This window comes from Melopsittacus undulatus, chromosome 3, assembly GCF_012275295.1.
Source record: "Melopsittacus undulatus isolate bMelUnd1 chromosome 3, bMelUnd1.mat.Z, whole genome shotgun sequence".
Classification (NCBI taxonomy): domain Eukaryota; kingdom Metazoa; phylum Chordata; class Aves; order Psittaciformes; family Psittaculidae; genus Melopsittacus; species Melopsittacus undulatus.
The window spans coordinates 109994583-110014258 of NC_047529.1; the positions used below are offsets into that span (position 1 = coordinate 109994583).

At 40.4% G+C, this 19676-nt stretch overlaps 1 protein-coding gene across 23 annotated transcripts in view; it reads right to left on the reverse strand.

Annotated features, from left to right (window-relative positions):
• Positions 1-19676, reverse strand: part of NRXN1 (neurexin 1) — a 678674-nt gene that overhangs the window by 52266 nt on the left and 606732 nt on the right. For 2 of the 23 annotated variants that reach the window (XM_034060550.1, XM_034060549.1), the window contains exon 1: positions 750-816. The exons of 20 other annotated variants lie outside the window; for them this stretch is intronic. In XM_034060550.1, the coding sequence (XP_033916441.1) occupies positions 750-782 (33 nt within the window). In that variant the 5' untranslated portion in view covers positions 783-816. Of the gene's footprint in view, positions 1-749; positions 817-2738; positions 2751-19676 lie in introns of those variants that run through there. One more of the 23 variants, XM_034060542.1, reaches the window with a different exon arrangement.

Consider the following 19676-nt stretch of genomic DNA (forward strand, 5'->3'; position numbering starts at 1 on the left):
TTAACAAATGAAGCTACTTTGCATTATATATCATGAAATATTAGTCAATCAGATACAGTCATTCACTGGTATGCAATTTTTTCTTATCAAAACATGCATGTAACTCACAGGAATTCCAGTTGTGCAAACGCTCACTGAAAAAAGATCAAATCAACACAAATACACACATAACGTACACACACACATACACGCAGAGCCAGAGCCAAAATGAGAAGCATGCATGGTCAGGGTTTAAGCATCATTTAAGCCAAAAGAATCGCTAGAATAGTAAAAAGAAAGCAGCCTGGCAACTATTTGAAGCAGGTTTTATTCATGCTTTTATTTGATCCTGCATAATTCTCCTTTCCTTTATACTCGTTTGGAGGCAACATGCTAAAAAATAAATGCTAGCTCTGTTGCTTAAAAAAAAGCAGAAGAGAAAAAGCAGAAGCATCCATGCTCTGGGTACCGAAGCTGTATTATCTTGGAGCAGAGAAGAAAAAAAAATTAATTCAATTTAAAAGCTTTTTCTGAATTGAAAACAGGTATCGTGCACACATTTGATCTTAGTATTAATGACATGCAATCTCCAAGGAGATCTATTTTAAATAATCATAATAATAAAAGTCAATTTCAGTAATCAGTGCAAATGCCTTTTTTTCTTATTTTTTTTCCTTTCTCCTCCTCGCTGCCAGCCTAACGGCATCTTAAACCCTGCATGCTGCAGTGCCTCGCCTGTGCTCTGCATCGGCTGTGAGAGAAGCAGCTACCTGCGAGTTTTCACAGTGCCATCTCATATCCATGTCTGCCTGGCTACCCTGCGTGCTTACGGCTTTGCTTTTGGGGTTGGGTTGGTTTGGTTCTTTCTTTTCCCCCTCCCCCCCGCCCCCCTTCAATTCCTAATGGAAATCCCAGGCAATTCAGTCCATCCTCTGAAATCAATAGTGGTGGCAGCCGCGCTCCCGGGGAGGCGGCGACGATCCGCCGCCTGCGCACCCGCGTCCCCCCCGCCGCGCCCCGGCCCCGCACCGCACCGCACCGCCGGGGGACGCGGCCACGGCCGCCGCGATGCGGAACGGAGCGGAACGGAGCGGTGCGGGCTCCGCCTCGCCGCGGTGGAGAGGGAGGGAGGGAAGGAGACAAGGGGGGAGGGAGCTGGCGCAGGGGCTGGCGATGGGTGTGGGGGGGACGGACACGCTTCTCTCTCTCCTCATTTCACTGGGGGGCTGCGGGAAGGAGGGGGGTGTGGTGTGTGTGACGGTGCTGCGATTTAACAGCGGCTCCCGAAATATTCATGGTTGCTTTAAACTCCCTTCAGTCTCTATTTTGAAGATGCATAGAACGCCCAGGCTGGTGTTATGTACAGGCATGACTGTTAGCAGAGGGTTATAGTTTCTCCTGCCGTACAATTTCGCACCACCACTGCAGGGTGGGTGGAATAGACGGTCTCTGAAGGTCCCGTCCAACACGAACTATTCTATGATTCTAAGATGTGAAGACACTAGAAGCACTGTGGGCTTAGCACGGCAAAGCAGTACAAAATGCACCTGATCTTAAGGTCCTTTCCAACCCTAACTATTCTATGATTCTATGCCTTTACACTTCAGTGCTCATGAGTTTACATTTCAGTAAATTCCAGAGTGCTTTTTTGACTCCAGCCCAAATATATGAAAAACAACACTAAATGCAAGAGAAAGCTATAAACCTGAACTTGAGTACACTCTCCTAAGCTGCACATGAAAGTTTTGCTGAATATGTGTATATTTTGCCAAATACATACAACTTACTGCTTAAAAACACTGCACTGCGGGATAGAAAAGGTAGTATATAGCATAGTATAGCAAAAGAGTAGTACAGCAGGTATTTCACAGCCTGGGCCATTGTGCTAAATATCATAAGGACAAATAGATGTAGCTTCAAAAATGCAAAAGTATTTTTAAATGCCTGAAAAGCCTACACCAAAAAAAAAAAAAGAGAGATAAAATCCAACATACACTTCTGAGAACAGAATAAAGCAAACTTGAGATTTGATTTAAATCTAAATATGCTAGATATTTCATTAACTAGACAAGAACAGTACAGACATATCATCATTAAAATCCTCGCTGCTGCACAGAACAGGCAGTTAAAATTATTGTAATTTATCTAGGAAAATAGCTACCCAAGAGCAAAAAAGCCTCACAATTTGTTTTGTATTTGTAATTTGTTTTCTTCATATACCATTTTATCAGAAAAAATCACACCTACAATTCAGGGGGAGGTGGAAGCCTCAAGTTCTTACACTTCAACCTAAGAGCAGGCTCAAATTAAGCTGTTTGAGATGAAAATAAGGCTTCTGCTACATTATCCATTACTTCTGATGCTCTTCGTGAATGTGCAAGTTATGTGAGATTTAAATATAAGGATTAAATTGGCATTTCAGCCTGAGCCACAGCTCTCTTAGGCTCAGGTGGGCTCTGCTGATGACCTGTAAACCCCTTGGAAAACGTATTTAACAACTCTGAGGTGTATGTGGATTTGCAGGCCACAGTGAGTTTTAATTTCCTAATTACTCAGATGCAAATTCATTCTTGTCCAGAGAGATCTGATACTGAGGAAGTAGCCTTCCTCTTTTTGCAGGACAACTGGGAGCATTTGAGCTGTGTTCAATGTGACATCTTCACTGTCCCCCTTGATACTTCTGCAAGGCTCCACTCTGCTAAACTACTAAACTCTGGGAAATAAATGTCAGCATCAACACTTTTTGTTATCCCTGTAACACTCGCTGTACTCTGCACCTGTAACAAAATTACTCCCTTCTGGCAGGAAGTCTGCAATCTCCTTCCCAGAGGTCTGAACTTTCTCATGTCAACCAAACTGTGCCCCATCAGGCCAGCTTGCAGATACCTCTGTTCCCATGGATCACTGGAAAACAAGCTCGACGTTGATGAAAATCTCTGAGAACTGCCTTCCCTGCTCAAAAGGTCAAAATCCTCCTCCTTCTTTAAGCAAATGGAAGTAGACAAGCTGTCAAGGGAAAAAATTACCCTCTCGAGAAGCCATAATTTAGATCAATCCTTCCTGTTTGGAACTAACAGCTGCCATTAGACTTTAGTCCCAAAGCATGTACTGCCAAGAAACAGGTGGAATGTACTATTTTTGCTGAGCACACATGTATTTTCACAGTCCACTTCCTATTACCATCTTACTTGCTATCTTCTTCTTCCTTACTGATCTTTCCCCATGCTTCTACACCTGGCTAATCAACACAGTCATAATAATACACAGGGAAAACTAGAGGACATGCAGCTATTTGGGTAATTACATAGGACACATTCTGTCTCAACTGTTTCCATAAACTACGTTTCTTACCCTTGCAAATATTAGCACACTGTCTTATTGCTCACACCTACCGGATTTAGTCATAAGTACTCATTATTTTTTCTAGGGTGGAGGGGACAAATTAAATGAGAAGATACACAGATGCAGATTTAGGACGGGGGAAGCAGTCAGCTACTTGCACTGAAATCTTCCAAGGATGATTAAAATTAAATAACTGCAATTCTTTGCATTATTGAAATGGCAAAATTAAACACTGGTGGAAGCATGTTTGAAGCTGAACACCTATAAGAATAAAGGGGAAGAAATTTTGCTCCTAGTCTGATCCTGTCTACAACAGCATATACAAAAGAGCGAGTGTATGATACCCTTCAGTGGGTTAAAAAACAAAATCAAAGATCAGATGAGACAAATGCAGAGCAGCATTTTGAAACTGTGGAGATACAATGCCCATGCTTTGCTAATTAAAAGTAATCCATAATGACAACATATTCACATGGATCTATTTCACCCCTATAGCTACAAAATATACTACCAGTTGTAACATTCAGAAAGTATTCACCCTTGCTCTCCTGTGCTGGCTAGGTGAAGTCTTTGGGTCCTGTTTCCATCTAGGAAATATTAAGGCTGCCTTAACTCGTTCCTGACTGTCCACTGTCTGAAAGACCTGTAAAGACATCATCTGCCTTGGTTTCTTCACCAACTGCACCTCTGTGTGGGTCACAAACATATGGCCCCTCCTTCTTCTTTCTGTAGGGGGGCAAAGGGAGCCCAGGACAATGATGGAACAAATCTCTTTGATATGTTGTTTCAAACCAACACTCAGGGATGATTTTAAGGTGCTATTCTTGTTTCAGTGGACGTCAGTTCAGGCCCTGGGAGAAATGAAGACACAAAGCCCCTTTTACTCTGTGCTCTTCAGCATGTCAGAGATCACGTTTTCTTCCTCCAAATAAGAACAAGGCAAATAAAGAAAAAGAGAAGTCTTTGTGTTCGTTCCTACTGGGTTCATAATGCACATCTCTGTGTGCACAAGTAAATAAACTGGGAACAATTGCAGGTGAGGATATTCTGTAAACAATAAAGATATTTATACCGCTTTGTATCTCAGTCAACATTTGATACGCAAATGTTTCAGTATGATTGTGTATAAGCAATTCTCTCACCAGCTTTGGCAGGGTCAGGAAAGACTTTACCCTCTTCTGTCAGCCTTCTGTATGGATCAGCAGGGACAACTGCCTACAGCAAAATGTATACAAGATAATGTATACAGGAGATTTAATTAGATATTAGGAAGAAATTCTTCCCTGTGAGAGTGGTGAGGCCCTGGCACAGGGTGCCCAGAGAAGCTGTGGCTGCCCCATCCCTGGCAGTGTCCAAGGCCAGGTTGGATGGGGCTTGGAGCAATCTGCTCTAGTGGAAGGTGTCCTTGCCCATGGCAGGGGCTGGAATTGGATGAGTTTTAAGGTCTCTTCAAACCCAAACCAGCCTGGGATTCTGTGATACCGTAAGACACAAACCTGTTGTACCAGATAGTGAGAGGAGCAGACAGAAAGGTGAAGTCTCAGCTTCCAGTGTATTTTCCCCAGGTGTGACTTTGCCCTGCTCCATCAGAGCCATTTTTAGCAGCTGGGGAATTTTTGGTGCAATTTCAATGTTTATAAACCAGGTTAAATCTAAGACTAACAGAGCAGAGAGTGCAATATATTGGGTTTGATTGATCTGGATCTTTGGATTTCTGAAACCTGTTGATTCAAAGAAGACAGCTATTAATATATTGTTTGTTCTACTTTAAAATCATACCTTTTCAGAGACACCCACATAGCTCCAAAATAGGTGTGCAAATGCATTAATTTTGGGCTTTGTTACATTTTGCAGAGTGGGAGTATGAGAAGAAAAAAATAAAAGAATATGAAACCTGCCTTCTAAATTAAAGGTTTTATATCCTAATAAATAATTTCTTTGGTTGTTAGTAAATGCTTCTATTATCCCCTAATGTGGAGAAGCCCACAGAGACTGGGTGTCTACTCCTACCTCTTGAATCAGAAACCTGTTTTGACTGTTCTGTCAGGTAAACAGCAGAGCCTGGGCTGTACACCTCTTCTATGCTCTGCAGAACAATAAAGCAGCTACTGAATAACTGCACAGACACCCACAGAAGCACAGACAGAGTAATACTGGTTGCTCAGCCAGCACAGAAATTTTTCCCTGTGAGGGTGCTGAGGCCCTGGCACAGGTTGCCCCGAGAAGCTGTTGCTGCCTCACCCATGGCAGTGCTCAAGGCCAGGTTGGACGGGGCTTGGAGCAACCTGTTCTGGTGGAAGGTGTCCCTGCCTCTGGCAGGGGGTTGGAACTGGATGAGTTTTTAACGTCCCTTCCAACCTAAACCATGCTGTGATAAGCTGACAAGGATGGAAACACAGGGAGAGAAACCTTCAAATGAAGAGCTAATTAATGGCTGCAGTTGTGTGCTGGTTATCAGGAGTGCTCTAATTACAGGCCTAGAGGAAGAACACAAAACTAGTAAAGGAATTCACATTTAGCAGAGAATATCTTGCTCTGACATCAGCCTTGGGGTGACAGGAGATGAGGAGTCTCATGTGCTGGTAAGACTTAGCATGTAGAAAGCACAGTGCTGCTCACCTGCCTCTGCTGGCAGCCAGGTTTAAAACGAAAGGATTTTTACCATGGAGGAAAACCAGGCAAACTAGAAGGGGCCATGCAAACTATACTGCAGTTGAGTCGACCTACAAGCAAGATTAAAAGCAATGGGAACTGCTTCATTTCTGAGTGAGAAAATTACATTTTCTAAAAGGGCACAACAACACAGGAAGCTGAGCCCTTGATACTTGGACAGTTCTAATAAAATGGTATGAAAAAAAAAATCTCCAACAAAAAGGAATTTCAATACTTCATGAGAATTACATGATTTTTACACTTTAATTAAATTACTGCTCTGGCTTAGCTATTTTGCCATAGGCAAGAACTACTCAAAGTTGGTGGGGGGGGGGGGGGGATATTAGTTGTTTATTGTTTGAAGTTCATAGCATTTTTAAAAAGTAATTAGTAGAAAACCTAAACAGGCATCCAGAGCCCAAAGAAATTCATGGGGATACTTCTGTGCATTCTGCAAGAGGCATTAAAGGGGCTGGTGAGAACCCCTGCTCCTTACGAAATTAACAGCAGCTCTGCAAGGACTTCAATCTTTATTTTTTGAAACATCCCAAAGTCTGTCCTCTGCTTTCATACCTCTTTGTGAATCACAGTCACATACAAGCACAAGTGAGACCAGTGTTGACATCACCTTGCCATTTACTGTTAACGAAGAAGAAGAGGGTGTCATTGCCATATTCCCCCTAAGCAAGGCTTGTATCCTTTAACTAGTTTAGGATTGCCGAGGATACATTGCTTGTATCCTAAGCAATCTGCATCCTTTAAAATTTCACACACCTATTCAAGGCAAGAGCTACTAAAGAAACTGGTCTGAAGGTGGAAAACATACAACGCATCATTTTTAAGGAAGACCATAGGTGATTTTAGGATGATCATAGGGTGGCGAGGCACTGGAACAAGTTGCCTAAAGAAGAGGTAAATGCTCCATCCCTGGCAGTGTTCAAGGCTAGGCTGGACAGAGTCTTGAGCAACATGGTCAAGTGTGAGGTGTCCTTGCCTGTGGCAGGGGGTTAGAACTAGATGATCTTAAGGTCCTTTCCAACCCAAAGCATTCTATAATTCCATGATTTGACACACTGAACCAGTATGGAGGCATGTGATGCAAGTGGAAAGTTTTCACTGCCTATTGGTATTCACCCTTTTTCAAGCTAAAACTTTGACACACTATTTATATTCATTTATATCTGAACATACCTAGTTAAAACACAAATTAGCAGTAACTTTCATTTCATTATGACAAGACATGAAAAATCAAAACCATATTGCCCATCATGCTATTCTTCCAGTGCATACACAGGGTATTGCAGAAAACAAAAAATAAAGAAGGAATTGTATTTTTTTGCTGCTTATCTGTCAAAAAGTCTGTTTATGCTGGTTACAGTTCTTTGAGCAGTCAAATAAACTCATGATGATAAACTGGAAATTACAATACTCGTGTACAAGGCCACACACACGCATGCATACCCCTATATGCTAGAAACACCCTATTTGCTTTCTGCTTTGTTTACTATCAAATCTTACTTCTCCTTATGCTAAGAGACAAGTAATTAGAAGTCTACTAATCAATAGACCATTTTATTATCCAGTGGAGCTCTGAATAATCCTCATAATTTAACTAGCTTCTGGGTAGGCCAGCAGGGAATACATGGAGAAAACAAAGAATCTGACAAATACCAAGGGCTAGTCAGTACAAAGCAGCTTTCAAGAAAATAAAAAACTACCCGAGATTAGTTTTAAGTAGTGGAATCAAAACAAACAGAATGCAAATCTGTTTTTTCTTCTTTTCTTAGCAGTAGAATTCCCAGCTGCTTTGTCCCAGCTAAGTCCCAGAGGTCAGGGCACACTGCCTGATGGAGGAGGCAACTCCTGCTCCAGGGAGAGCTCCTTGGCCACAGGAGGAGCACAAAGGGAAGGAAAGGAGTACCCTATCCCCCCAGAGCTCCCAATAGGTTTAGGTTTCTCTGCGGAAACCTTCTGAAGAGAAGCTGCAGCACAGCTATGCTGGACCAGCAGCATCCTTGAGCAGCAGAGCAAGGTACTTTCAGGCTCCATTAGAATGCCCTGCTTTATGCCACTGCAGAAGTGGATTTAGCACCTAGACGCTAACAATAAAAAAGCAGGAATGTATTTTCTGCCACAATATTCATCTGCTCACAGATTACAAAACCAAATAATTCACCTGCTCAGATCCCTCTCCCCCCCCCCCCCATATTTTTTTTTAACAATATAATTGAATTTTGATCGGCATTTTACAAGGACATGTAGTGACATGACAAGGGGGAGTGGCTCACTGTGCTTTCAGTGTCAAAGGTGCAGATTGATTTAAAACAGTGAAGAGGACTGACCCCATTACAATGGTCCTCAAATTTCAAAACCAGAAGTAAGCTGCAACAGTTTAGAAATAAAGCAGTTTTTATCAGTGTAAATGCATTATTTGGGGGAAGACCCAAATTACAAAGAATATTTTGGGTTCATACTTAAACAGGGAAGAAGATTTAGGTTAAATATAAGGAAGAAGTTCTTCCCTGTGAGGGTGGTGAGGCCCTGGCACAGGTTGCCTGGAGAAGCTGTGGCTGCCCCATCCCTGGCAGTGTTCAAGGCCAGGTTGGATGGGGCTTAGAGCAACCTGGTCTGGTGGAAGGTGTCCCTGCCTGTGGCAGGGGGCTGGAACTGGATGAGCTTTAAGGTCCTTTCTAACCCAAACCATTCTGTTATTCTAGATGTGTATATTTGTATAACTGCAAGTGACCAGGATCATAGAATCATAGAATAGTTAGGGTTGGAAAGGACCTTAAGATCATCTAGATAATTATTCCTTGTCTACCAAAAATGTTTTCTGTGCTTTTAAGAAGACTACAGAATAAAAAGTAGGACGTTGTGGAGTAAAAACATTAATTACTCCCGAATATATTTTCTATGCTCTTTCATTTCCTTGACAGCATAGCTGCACTGTCTCCTCATTTATTGTTAATGAGCTATGTATATCCTTGCTTGGTCTTTCTACAAAATCAAAACAATAAAAATAAATAAAACCAGCCTAATGTTAAATTTAAGCCTTTAGCTCCACAAGAAATATTTAGAACCGAAGTCACAGTCTGGTTTACATCACAAACATTTCAATATTTAACAAAATCCTGCTGTAGGAAATGCATAAATAATAAAATGAGTAAGACAGGGAAGGATAAAAGCAGAGGTTTTATAAAAAAACCCACAGGGTATAGATGCAAAAACTTGTGTATTTATAATAAAAAGTCAAGTCACTGCCTCTTATAACTGATATCATTTTCACATTCAACTTATTTTACCAGTCCATGACTGGTGGTGCAGTTTATTTAATTTATGATATTATTTCTAAATGTTTAATTAGCATCAAATATAAGTACAATGTCAGTTCTGAGGAGCTCGGGTCTAACAGGCACATATGACTGAGAGGTTTCTGGTGTTAGGAATCCAAGGAAAAGGCTAAACCAGCCTTTGAAAATCAGAGTGCCACTAGGAAGCAAATTTTGGTTGGAAAGAGTCTCATGGGTCCTGCTTACTGGCTAATATTTATTTGTAAAGTCTCTTTAGCTAATTTTTGCCAGATGTCATGCCAGGCCATTCTGTCTTCGATCTAGCTGTCATTAGGCCCACTCTCTCGGAGCAGACCTTCCCAAGCCCCTTCTACCCAGAGTGATCCTACAGGAATGCAGAACTGGAGACCTCCTGGTTCAGGTGTGCTATGTCCTTATCATCGGCAGCACAGGACATTCATATCAACTGATCACACCAGTTTGTTTTTGATTGGTATTTCTACTGGAACACCACTCTTTATTCCCACCCTAAGTTTAACTGTGGTCAGTTTATCCCTTTTCCTCACATGTCACTTCAATCCTATAATACAAATAGTCCTTGTCTCACTCTGATTGATTTTTCACTTCTAGTTATTGTTTTGCTGTGTTAAAACAAGCCATGCTCTTTTAAAGGATATCAATAGTAGAAGGATAACATCAGACGAGCAAAGACCTGATCTAACAGTAGTTCCTATGCTCTGCTGTAACTAATACTGTGTTTCTTTGAAGTACACTGGAATAAAGACACCATGTTTCCAGTGGATGCAAAGTACTGCTGTGCTGCAAGTGCTACATAAAGCAGTCTTTTTTTCTCCTGTAGGACAGGATCTTTACTGGTTCTCTCTCCTTTGGTACAGGCTGGCAGTACAATTGCCTTGTCCACAGCCACAACACGCCAGTTTACCCATCCTGTTGTCATTTAGCACATGGCACGCTCTCCCTTCTCGTTCATTTCTAACTGATGAGCAATTAACTTGTAGCTGAGTATCTTGTTCTTGTCAAGTATGTGATTTTGCACTTGATACTAATGAATTCATCTCTCTGCTCATACCCCAGTCCACAGGGTCATTCAGTTTGATACCTTCGTTTTCTTCATATTGACAATGTCTCCTTTCTTTATGCAATGACTAATCAGTGTACCTCCACTTTTTGAGCTACTCCTGGGATACAGTTTTGCTGCTGTTCATTAATGAGTCTCAAGGAAGAAGTGAGATCTGTAATCAACCAGCTCATTGACTAGGAGCAAAATAGTGGTTTTCTGTTCCTTGTAAGTTGTGTCTAAAGTCCTGGCTTCATCTTAGGGCTATCTACAGCCTTTATCCTGAATTAGAATTTTAAAGGAGTTCATTACATAAAGACAAGAGCTACCAGAACAGAGTTGGGCAGAATGGTAACAAAAAAGAAGAGAAAAACAAGAGGCCAAAATAATCTGCAACAATATTGCCCACACCACCAGAAGGAAGAAAAAATGTCACAGTCTCTATAGAGAAAAGGGATTAAGGGGATTATTTTGAGCCATACCTTTATTCTGACCCACAAAGTCTTGTTGACATACAAAACTAATGCTAACAGCAAAACACATCCACAGTAAAATTAGCAACTCCTTCTTTCTCTACAGCTGTAACAGAATAATTGATTACTAAAGTAGAAGCCAAGAAAAAAAAAGTGTGGAAGACACCAGGTTCATTCTTTATCAGACTGATTAAGTAAAGTTTTAGGGCCTCATGCTTGCTCTTTGCAGACTGGTGAATTCCATCTGTTAAAAATGAGTTCCAGTTGGCACACAGAAAATGACTGCACTGTTGTATAAGCATCTCCGCTAAGCTTTGTCATTTATTTCTGTAATTAAAACCATTTTGAGAAAGACGTAGTCAGTTTAAGTAAATTACATGTTACAATAAAAGAATTTTAATAACAATCCTGAAGTTATTAATGAACACTCAATTCTATATAGGGAAGTATTAACTGGAGTAGCTCCTGAACAGGATTATTGTTATTTCTGCATGTTTAAATGTGTTTTCTGCAGAGAATATGGCAGCTACATTTGCATAATAATCATAAATCTACTCCAGCAATGTAATTTTATTTTTCTGAATAACCAGTTTGCTAATTTATCAAGGGCTCTGAACATCTGAAATGGTGGAGCAGAGGATAAGACAATGATATGTCTTTTTCGTGGGATTTAGTAACTAGAAACAAGGAGGAACTGAAGGATCACATTTTTAAAACCACTTCTATTGACTGCAGAATCATAGTTTATTGTTTCTTAGACCTGTGTGTGTAGTGTTTGTCACTCCTCAACTCTCCAATCCCAAGAAAATCAGCAGAAATAAAATCCCCCTCTTTTGTATTTAGAAAATACAAAAAATGTGTCATCTCCCAGAGCCTTTCCTAACAGAACAAACTGTGGTTAAAAGCCGACTGGCAAATGACTCTGTACAGATGACTTAAACATGAGCGCACACAAAGAGCCAGAGAAGCAACATCTGAGTAATGGGGCTTTCGTGAAAGTATTTGCAAATCATGTGCTTTTCCTCTTCTTGCCTACAAGGGAACCATCTCTGTTTAGTAAAGACTGTCACTGCCCAGGTAACCTTAGAGAAGGTAACTGGACCAACGAACCCCATGGCCCTAGGAACACTGAGCTCCAAAAGGACCATGCAGCTTGGTCAACAAACTCTGCATCCTTTCAGCAGTTTGCTTCAGGACAAGATCTGCAGTAACATGAGGCAATGGTCCAGCCCACTTTGGTCAGAAAACTTCTTTCCATAATTTCATCAAGCTCAATGAATGGGACAGCACTAAGGATCATGACCTCATCCATTTGTGGGAATTTTGACCTTTTAAGCACAAAATAAAAATCCCAGAATGGTTTGGGTTGGAAAGGACCTTAATTCATCTAGTATGAGGGACACCTCATACTAGACTGGGTTGCTCAAGGTCCTGTCCAATCTGGTGTTATTAATTCCTAGATCATTTATCCTCTGATAAAAATAATTCCTATGATCATCTATCCTCTGATAATTATAATTCCTAGATCATTTATCCTTTGACAAGAACAGGATATGAAGATAAAGCCCATTACATGATAAAATGATTGTGTTCTTCTCGACATTCAGACATCTTCTGTAAGAAAGGGCTATGTAAGTACATAGTACTGTCATTATTGTTTTATTACATGAAAACCTCTAACTTCTGCTACAAAAAAAAAGTTATTTTAAAAGCTCTGCATACAGCATTCACAACTGAAAGAGTGAAACTCCCTGATAGGGAAACCATGGGAAGACACGAGAGCCACTGTTAAAGAGTAAGCTCCTGAGAATAAGAAACTATCTGAGATGGTATATAGCTCATAAACGTATGTGTGTTTAAACATCTTAAAACTAACATTATTCTCCCCACATTTCCACCTTCTGCTTTGGTTTCAGAAGAAATTCCCATCACCAGAGCCTTCAAAATAGGCTTCTCTCAGCCTAAGAAGTAAAAGAAAGGTAGTTTTATAAGTGGCACAGATGGCTCTGTTCACGCATCTTCACTGTGAGAGCTGGTCAGGCACTGGAACAGGTTGTCCAAGGAAGTTGTGAATGCTACATCCCTGGCAGTGTTCAGCGCTAGACTGGACAGGGCTTGAAGGAGCCTGGTCTAATGTGAGGCATCCCTGGCCATGGCAAGGGGTTGAAAATAGATGAGCTTTAAGGTCCCTTCCAACCTAAACCATTCTATGATTCTGTGATCTTTTCCTCTTACAAGTGGTGGCTTCTCACGAACACTTCTTCAGCTGAAAGCTAAGAAATAACATAGCTCAACCAATTATGTTCCCAGTGTGGGACTTTGACACATGTCAAACATCCTTTGCTACAAAGAAAAAAACACCTTTCTCACAGACTTCACCTATATCTTGCTTCACAAAGCCAATGCTACATTTTTGCTTCAGTGTAGCCCAGTGATGTGACTGAAATTAGCCAATCCGTCTCAAACCTGAGACATGTCCCTGCCTATGACATCATAAAGAACCTGATGCCCTTCCTTCTCTCCATAATGAGAAGCCTCAAGGGTTTAATCTTTATAACAACACCTCCCCAAACCAAAAACTCAGAGCAAATCTGGTTCCTCTGACAGGTGACTCCATCACAAGAAAACTCATATCAGCCCCTAACTTTACATTGAGACAAAGGATGCTTTTTCCATGTGATTCTTTAAATTAAGTTAATATTTTATGCTTGCTTTGACTCAAAAGCTTTTACACTCCTCTGTTCTCAACCCCTTTCTCATTTTCTCTATTATTCTAACAGGTGAAAAGTAGTAAAAGCAAACAAAGGGAAGAAGAAAACAAAGAGTTTACATAATTTCTGCCAAAAACACCATGGCAGATTAAAAATCCACTGAAAGCAGAAATACAAAGACAAGTAGTTAAAAAGAGGTCAGGTTCCATATACATGTTCATTCATAGAAAAACTACTCATCAAGCCTATCTGAGGTCTTTTCTCCCTTTCCTGGCAATCACATTAGGGCTCACCAAATAAACAACCCCACTAGACTGGAGTCTTAGCCTAGGCGAGTGAATTAGCACCAAATGACCAGAGACATCCACTGGGACTAGTATAGATTCCACTGTTAGGTTGCTAACGTGGATTTGTTCATGACACACACATTCTACACAAAGCAATAAAGCCTCCTTCTGCCCTCACACTTGCATACACCATATAAAGTCCATTTGAAAACACCTCGACTTGTGGCATTGACAGGAGTACCCCATTTCTACATACCCTGACTTTAAAACTTCTTCCTGAAAGTTTCTTGGCAGTATCAATCACCTCACTGTTCCCAGGAAGGGAAAAACAAGGCTGTTATTACTGCAAGAGAACAACAGAGCCACAGGGAATTAGCAGATGCAAGGATGCTGCCGAAGTTCAATGAGAAAAGGCAACTTGAGAAATGCTGCTGCTTCAGTAAAGACAAATATGGGGAATAGTTTTTGAGGGGAGAAGATAATAATGATTAAATAGGCTAAGTAAAAGGGAGGAAAGATGCAGAGAGTAATCAACCACAATTTGTCAATAGAGGAACGAGTCTAGAAGTATGCAATTAATTATGGAAAGTAGGACAATTAATAAAAAATACAAAGGAAACGCATATGGAAAAATATACAAAATGATCTGTTGTGTGGGTGAGAGAGAACAGAGAAAGACAATAATGTCAGATGTAATATGCTGCTAAAGCTTTTTATTTCCTCACATCCCTTTGCTTTTTAAATTCTTGCAAAACATTACCTCATTTGTTTGCTGGGGTTTTTAATCCCGAGGGTGAAAACTCAAATTTCTCATCTTTGTCTTCTCACTGCAGACAGCGAAACTCTTATCTAGCCAGAGCACCATCGAAGACAGTGTCACACACACCTGATTCTGTCTTCAAATATATTTGTGTGTATTTGCAAAACACATTTTGAATGTGTTCATCCATCTCTTCATAGAAAAAGCTCAGGGAGTTGAAACATCAAGAAAGTTCTGTTGTGAAATCAGTCACAGATATAAGAATACCCCCCCATTTCTATAGTGGGCTTTAAGTAATCAGAGGAAAATGGATGTGCTACACACTATTTAATCAGTGGATAATGCAAAAGCATCAAATACCTTCTTTAAAACTATTTTCTAGCATATCTGTAGCTCCTCACCTGTAATTCTTTTGAAGAAGAGAAACTTCAGACAAGAGATTTTGGCATAAAAAACTTCACTAAAATCCTGAGCTTATTTACTTACACATACATAGAATCACAGAATGATTTGGGTTGATGGAAGGACCTTAAAGCTTATCCATTTCCAACACCCTGCCACAGGCAGGTACACCTTCCACTAGACCAAGTGGCTTCAAGTCCCATCCAACCTGGCCTTGAACACTGCCAGGGACGGAGCAGCCACAGCTTTTCTGAGCACCCTGTGCCAGGGCCTCACCATCCTCACAGGGAAGAACTTCTCCCTAATGTCTAATCTAAATCTCCCCTGTTTAAGTTTGAATCCAAGCCATTCTTTGTAACTTGGATTTTTCACCAAATAATGCATTTACACTGATAAAAACTGCTTTATTTCTGAACTGTTGCAGCTTACTTCTGTTCCTGAAATTTGAGAAATATTGTAATGGGGTCAGTCCTCTTCACTGTTTTAAAACAATCTGCACCTTCAACATTGTAAGCACAGACGTATTTACAGTTCTGCTTCCCAAAGTCTGTTTTGGGGGCATTCACTGTGTGACAGAGGGTAGTACAAAAGATGATCACAGCAGTATGCTTGTGATGCAAGGTCTGGCACTGAGCTACTTCAGACTGATCCAGGACCAAATGTGAATTTCATAGCCTTCCCACTAATATACATCTTCAACCAAAGAACAGCCCATTTATGATTTATGCCACTGCTTCTTTCATTGCTAAAACTCTCCCAGATGTCCTCATCACTTTAGGATACTGCCCTTCAAATTTGCTTTATAATGTGCCTTGTGCATTTCATAAATCAAAGCTGAACTCTTCACTTCTGTGCATTACTCCTGAAAATAACCTCACACATCTTCTGAAGTATGATCCATTCACTTGATGAAATGCTAAGGTTTTTCCTTAACGTGTCCTGGTCAAATTCATAATTATAGCACACATCCCATTAAATGTTCCATGCAATAATTAGATGATAATTACTTGATGATTTTCCTGTATAAGGCAAAGAATAAGATCTGTGTGAAATCTCTGTTTGGTGCAGAGTCATAAACTCATAGAATCACAGACTTGTTTGGGTTGGAAGTGACCTTAAGCTCATCTAGTCCCAATCTCTACCACAGGCAGGGAAACCACACACTAGATCATGTCACCCAAGGCTCTGACAAACCTGGCTTTGAACACTGCCAGGGATGGAGCATTCATAACTTCCTTGGGCAACCTGTTCCAGTGCCTCACCACCCTCACAGTAAAGAATTTCTTTCCTCTATCTAACCTGAACTTCCCCTGCTGAAGTTTGAACCTGTTACTCCTTGTCCTATCACTACGGTCCCCAATGCATATTCTCTCACCAACATCCCTGTAGGCCCCCTTCAGATACTGGAAGGCTGCTATGAGGTCTCCACGAAGCCTTCTCTTCTCCAGGCTGAACAGCCCCAACTTTCTTAGCCTGTCTTCATACGGTCTTCTTACTGCCACAGAACTGGAACCTAATTACTGACATAAAAATTCAGCAAACTCAATGAAGCTATATTATACCATCAGAAGGAAATTCTCGGTAGCTTTCAGTGACAAAATCTAGGAAAAGTAGCTTCTACTGCAGAGAATGTTGGAACGATTCAGATATGGCTTAACTTCATCTCTGGTTTGATAGGGAAATGCCTAAATTAAGGTACCTAGAATATTCTGCCACCCAATTTTCAGAGCAAAATGAATTTAGGGGCCCAAAAGCTTTTGCCATGTAGAGGAGTTCTGGAGTACTGCTATTTTTTTTAATCACCCATGTTTTGTCTAAACCCCAACATCTACATGTTGGAGGCCTCTATAGGCTCTTGCCCTATATCCCTTATAGCATGCTATGAGTTTGCATGGTTTTTAGTAAGTTCTAAGAAGATCTGCATTTGATTGGTGCATTTTGCTGTTCACAAAAGTAAACCAAATAATTTTCAAGAGTCCACTGAGGAGTTTGAGCAAGACCTATGTCAATGCAAATAAAAACGTAGTAATACTGCATACAGGAAAAAATAGCTTGTGCATTGAGGGTAGAGAGGATGAAAGAGATTAAGAAAAGACAAACCAGTGCACAATATGAATAAATTCCATCTAATATAGTAGTAGTGATATCCAAAGATTATATAAACATTATGCTACCAAATTTAATGGGTAGATCTTTTTTGTTTTGTTTCAGTGGTGCCCTAGAAAACTCCATGCTTGGAATGCTGTATTTGTATTAAATTTCACAGGATGTTTCAAAACCTATTGGAAGATTATAAATTTCTAGCAAATTCTATAGTGACTTTTTTGCAATGCTTAAGGCTGCAATACCCAGGCTAGGTACTTTTCAAATAGTGCAGCATGTTTTTAATTTAGGGAAATGAATGCATAGGATTTGCAGAACCATCTAAATTATTCTGCACTCGACAAGAATTTGGGAGTCACATCTATTGTTGTAATGTTTTTCCTACTGAGCGCTTGCTTCACGTCTATGCAGAAACAGCCCCTGAAATGTCAAAGAATACAGCAGCTATGTAGTTGCTTGTTGACCTGTAAGATTACAAGTTGCCAGATTCTCATGGCAAGAACAACTGCAAGGCCAGATGACAATCAAATTCCACTCTTAATTACTTCTGCCATGGAGTCTAAATATACGACCAGCTTGTGCTGAAATCATGTCGTGCTACATCGAGCTGATATGTGTCAAGGGACTGTGTCCTTCGTTCTCTACCAATATTCAGAGGTATCAGTGAGGATAAATTCAGGATGGGGATTGTAGCAGATGCTGAGACCTCACTTGATATATGTACATATGCATGTCAACCTAGATAATATACTTGGGCATGGCAGGCAAAAAAGAACATAAATCACTGTCAACACAGGCTGCTGTACGCCCTGGAAGAGTCTTGCTTTACTGAATCCAGGTGCCATTTTTTTCCAAATGAGATTTTGATTAAGAATTATTATGTCTCAAAGTCTTTTAACCCCAACCCCCCATCCTTTTGACTGCCACTTTGAAACATGTGTTCTAAGTCATAAAGTAACCTCACAGAGATTACAACCATGCAGGCATTAGCTAAATCCAACTTGAAATGAGGATAAGAAGCCAATGGTATTTGTCAACCTGACTTTCTTATGAATTCTGGCTATGTTTTCTCTGTAAATGTAATTTTTAATCCGCTGGCCACCTACATATTTGCTATAAAGAAACAAGTATATTTTTTCTTCCATTAGGCCAAAGGTTGAAAATCATCTTGAACTATAAACAGCATCAGCCAGTAAAAGTGCTAAAGGGTATGAGTGTGTATGAGAAGGTGTAGCTTGGGCTAATACTATTTTTCAAAGACAGAAGAAGGAATTCCTCCTAAGTGCCTGGTGCTGGAAGGTTAGCTATTATAAACACACCATTAGGCACAAAAATAAAATGACAACTACTTCTGTGAGCTGTGGTCTTTCTCAGGATCAGTGTTCTGCATGGTTTTGCCACCCTTACACATAAATACATGATCTGAGAACAAATCAGAATCTGATGACAAAATGAGCTATACGGTTCTCACATTTAAAATGTTACAGAACCATTACCTTAACGTGTCTCTTAAAACTGAAAAATACACTGCACAACACACACAAATCATCGAGTCACTCCAAAAATGTAGGGAGGAAAAGCTTTATGTAGTAGCAATCCTATACAACTGTTCAAGAAAAGCAATCTGTACTGTGCCTTAGTTTCTAAGACCAAATGAAGCATAGCTTCTTTCCGCATCACTCAAATTGGCCATTTTCTTTCACACCTTCGTGTTCTATTATTTGTGTCACTGGAGCTACAATTGCAAGATTTATTTAGGAACAATACTTTTATCAGTCATGAAACACAAAGCATAGTCCCATCTCACAGCACATACACTTTAAAGAATGTTTGATACCTCATCCTACTTACAGAAGCATAAGAACTGGTAGCCTGTATTAGGGACTTTAGTGGTAGCTGTTAAACATTAAGAGCCTGTTTCCCTTTAACTTGTCATCTTTGTCATTTTCTGTTCGATTTTCAGTATTATTTTATTGCATTATTTTACAATGTGAAGACAATCACAAGAAATCTGTCTATGATGTACTGCTCTTTCTCATCTAAATAGTGAATAGGAGTGAAGCATTTCCAGCCAGTAACAATTTTTCCAAACTTCCACCACTTTTCCCTCTAAGGAAAAAAAAAAAAAAGGAAGGTACTGATTTCTTCAAGTTTACTTGAAAAACCTTTCTGCTCAAATAATCCTGCTTCCCTGCCATTTACTTCATGTGGAGGCTAAAACTGAACCTATGTGGTTGCTATTTAAGGGATCACAGAGCCCCAGCCTATTTGAAGAGGTAAGTAAAAATAAACAAACCTCAAAATCCCAAATGGATTTTATGTGTTCCTAAGACCTTTTAAGCATCACTGACATAGAGGCATAAAAATGAAATCTATTTCGGTGAGACACTGGCACAGGTTGCCCAGAGAAGCTGTGGCTGCCCCGTCCCTGTCAGTGTTCAAGGCCAAACTGGCCTTGGAGCTTGGAGCAACCTGGTCTAGTGGCAGGGGACTGGAACTAGATGAGCTTTAAGTCCCTTCTAACTCTTATGGTTCTATGATTCTTTCCCAGAGGAGGATAGGAAACTCTAAAACAAGGTCTTTCCTTTATGGATGACTG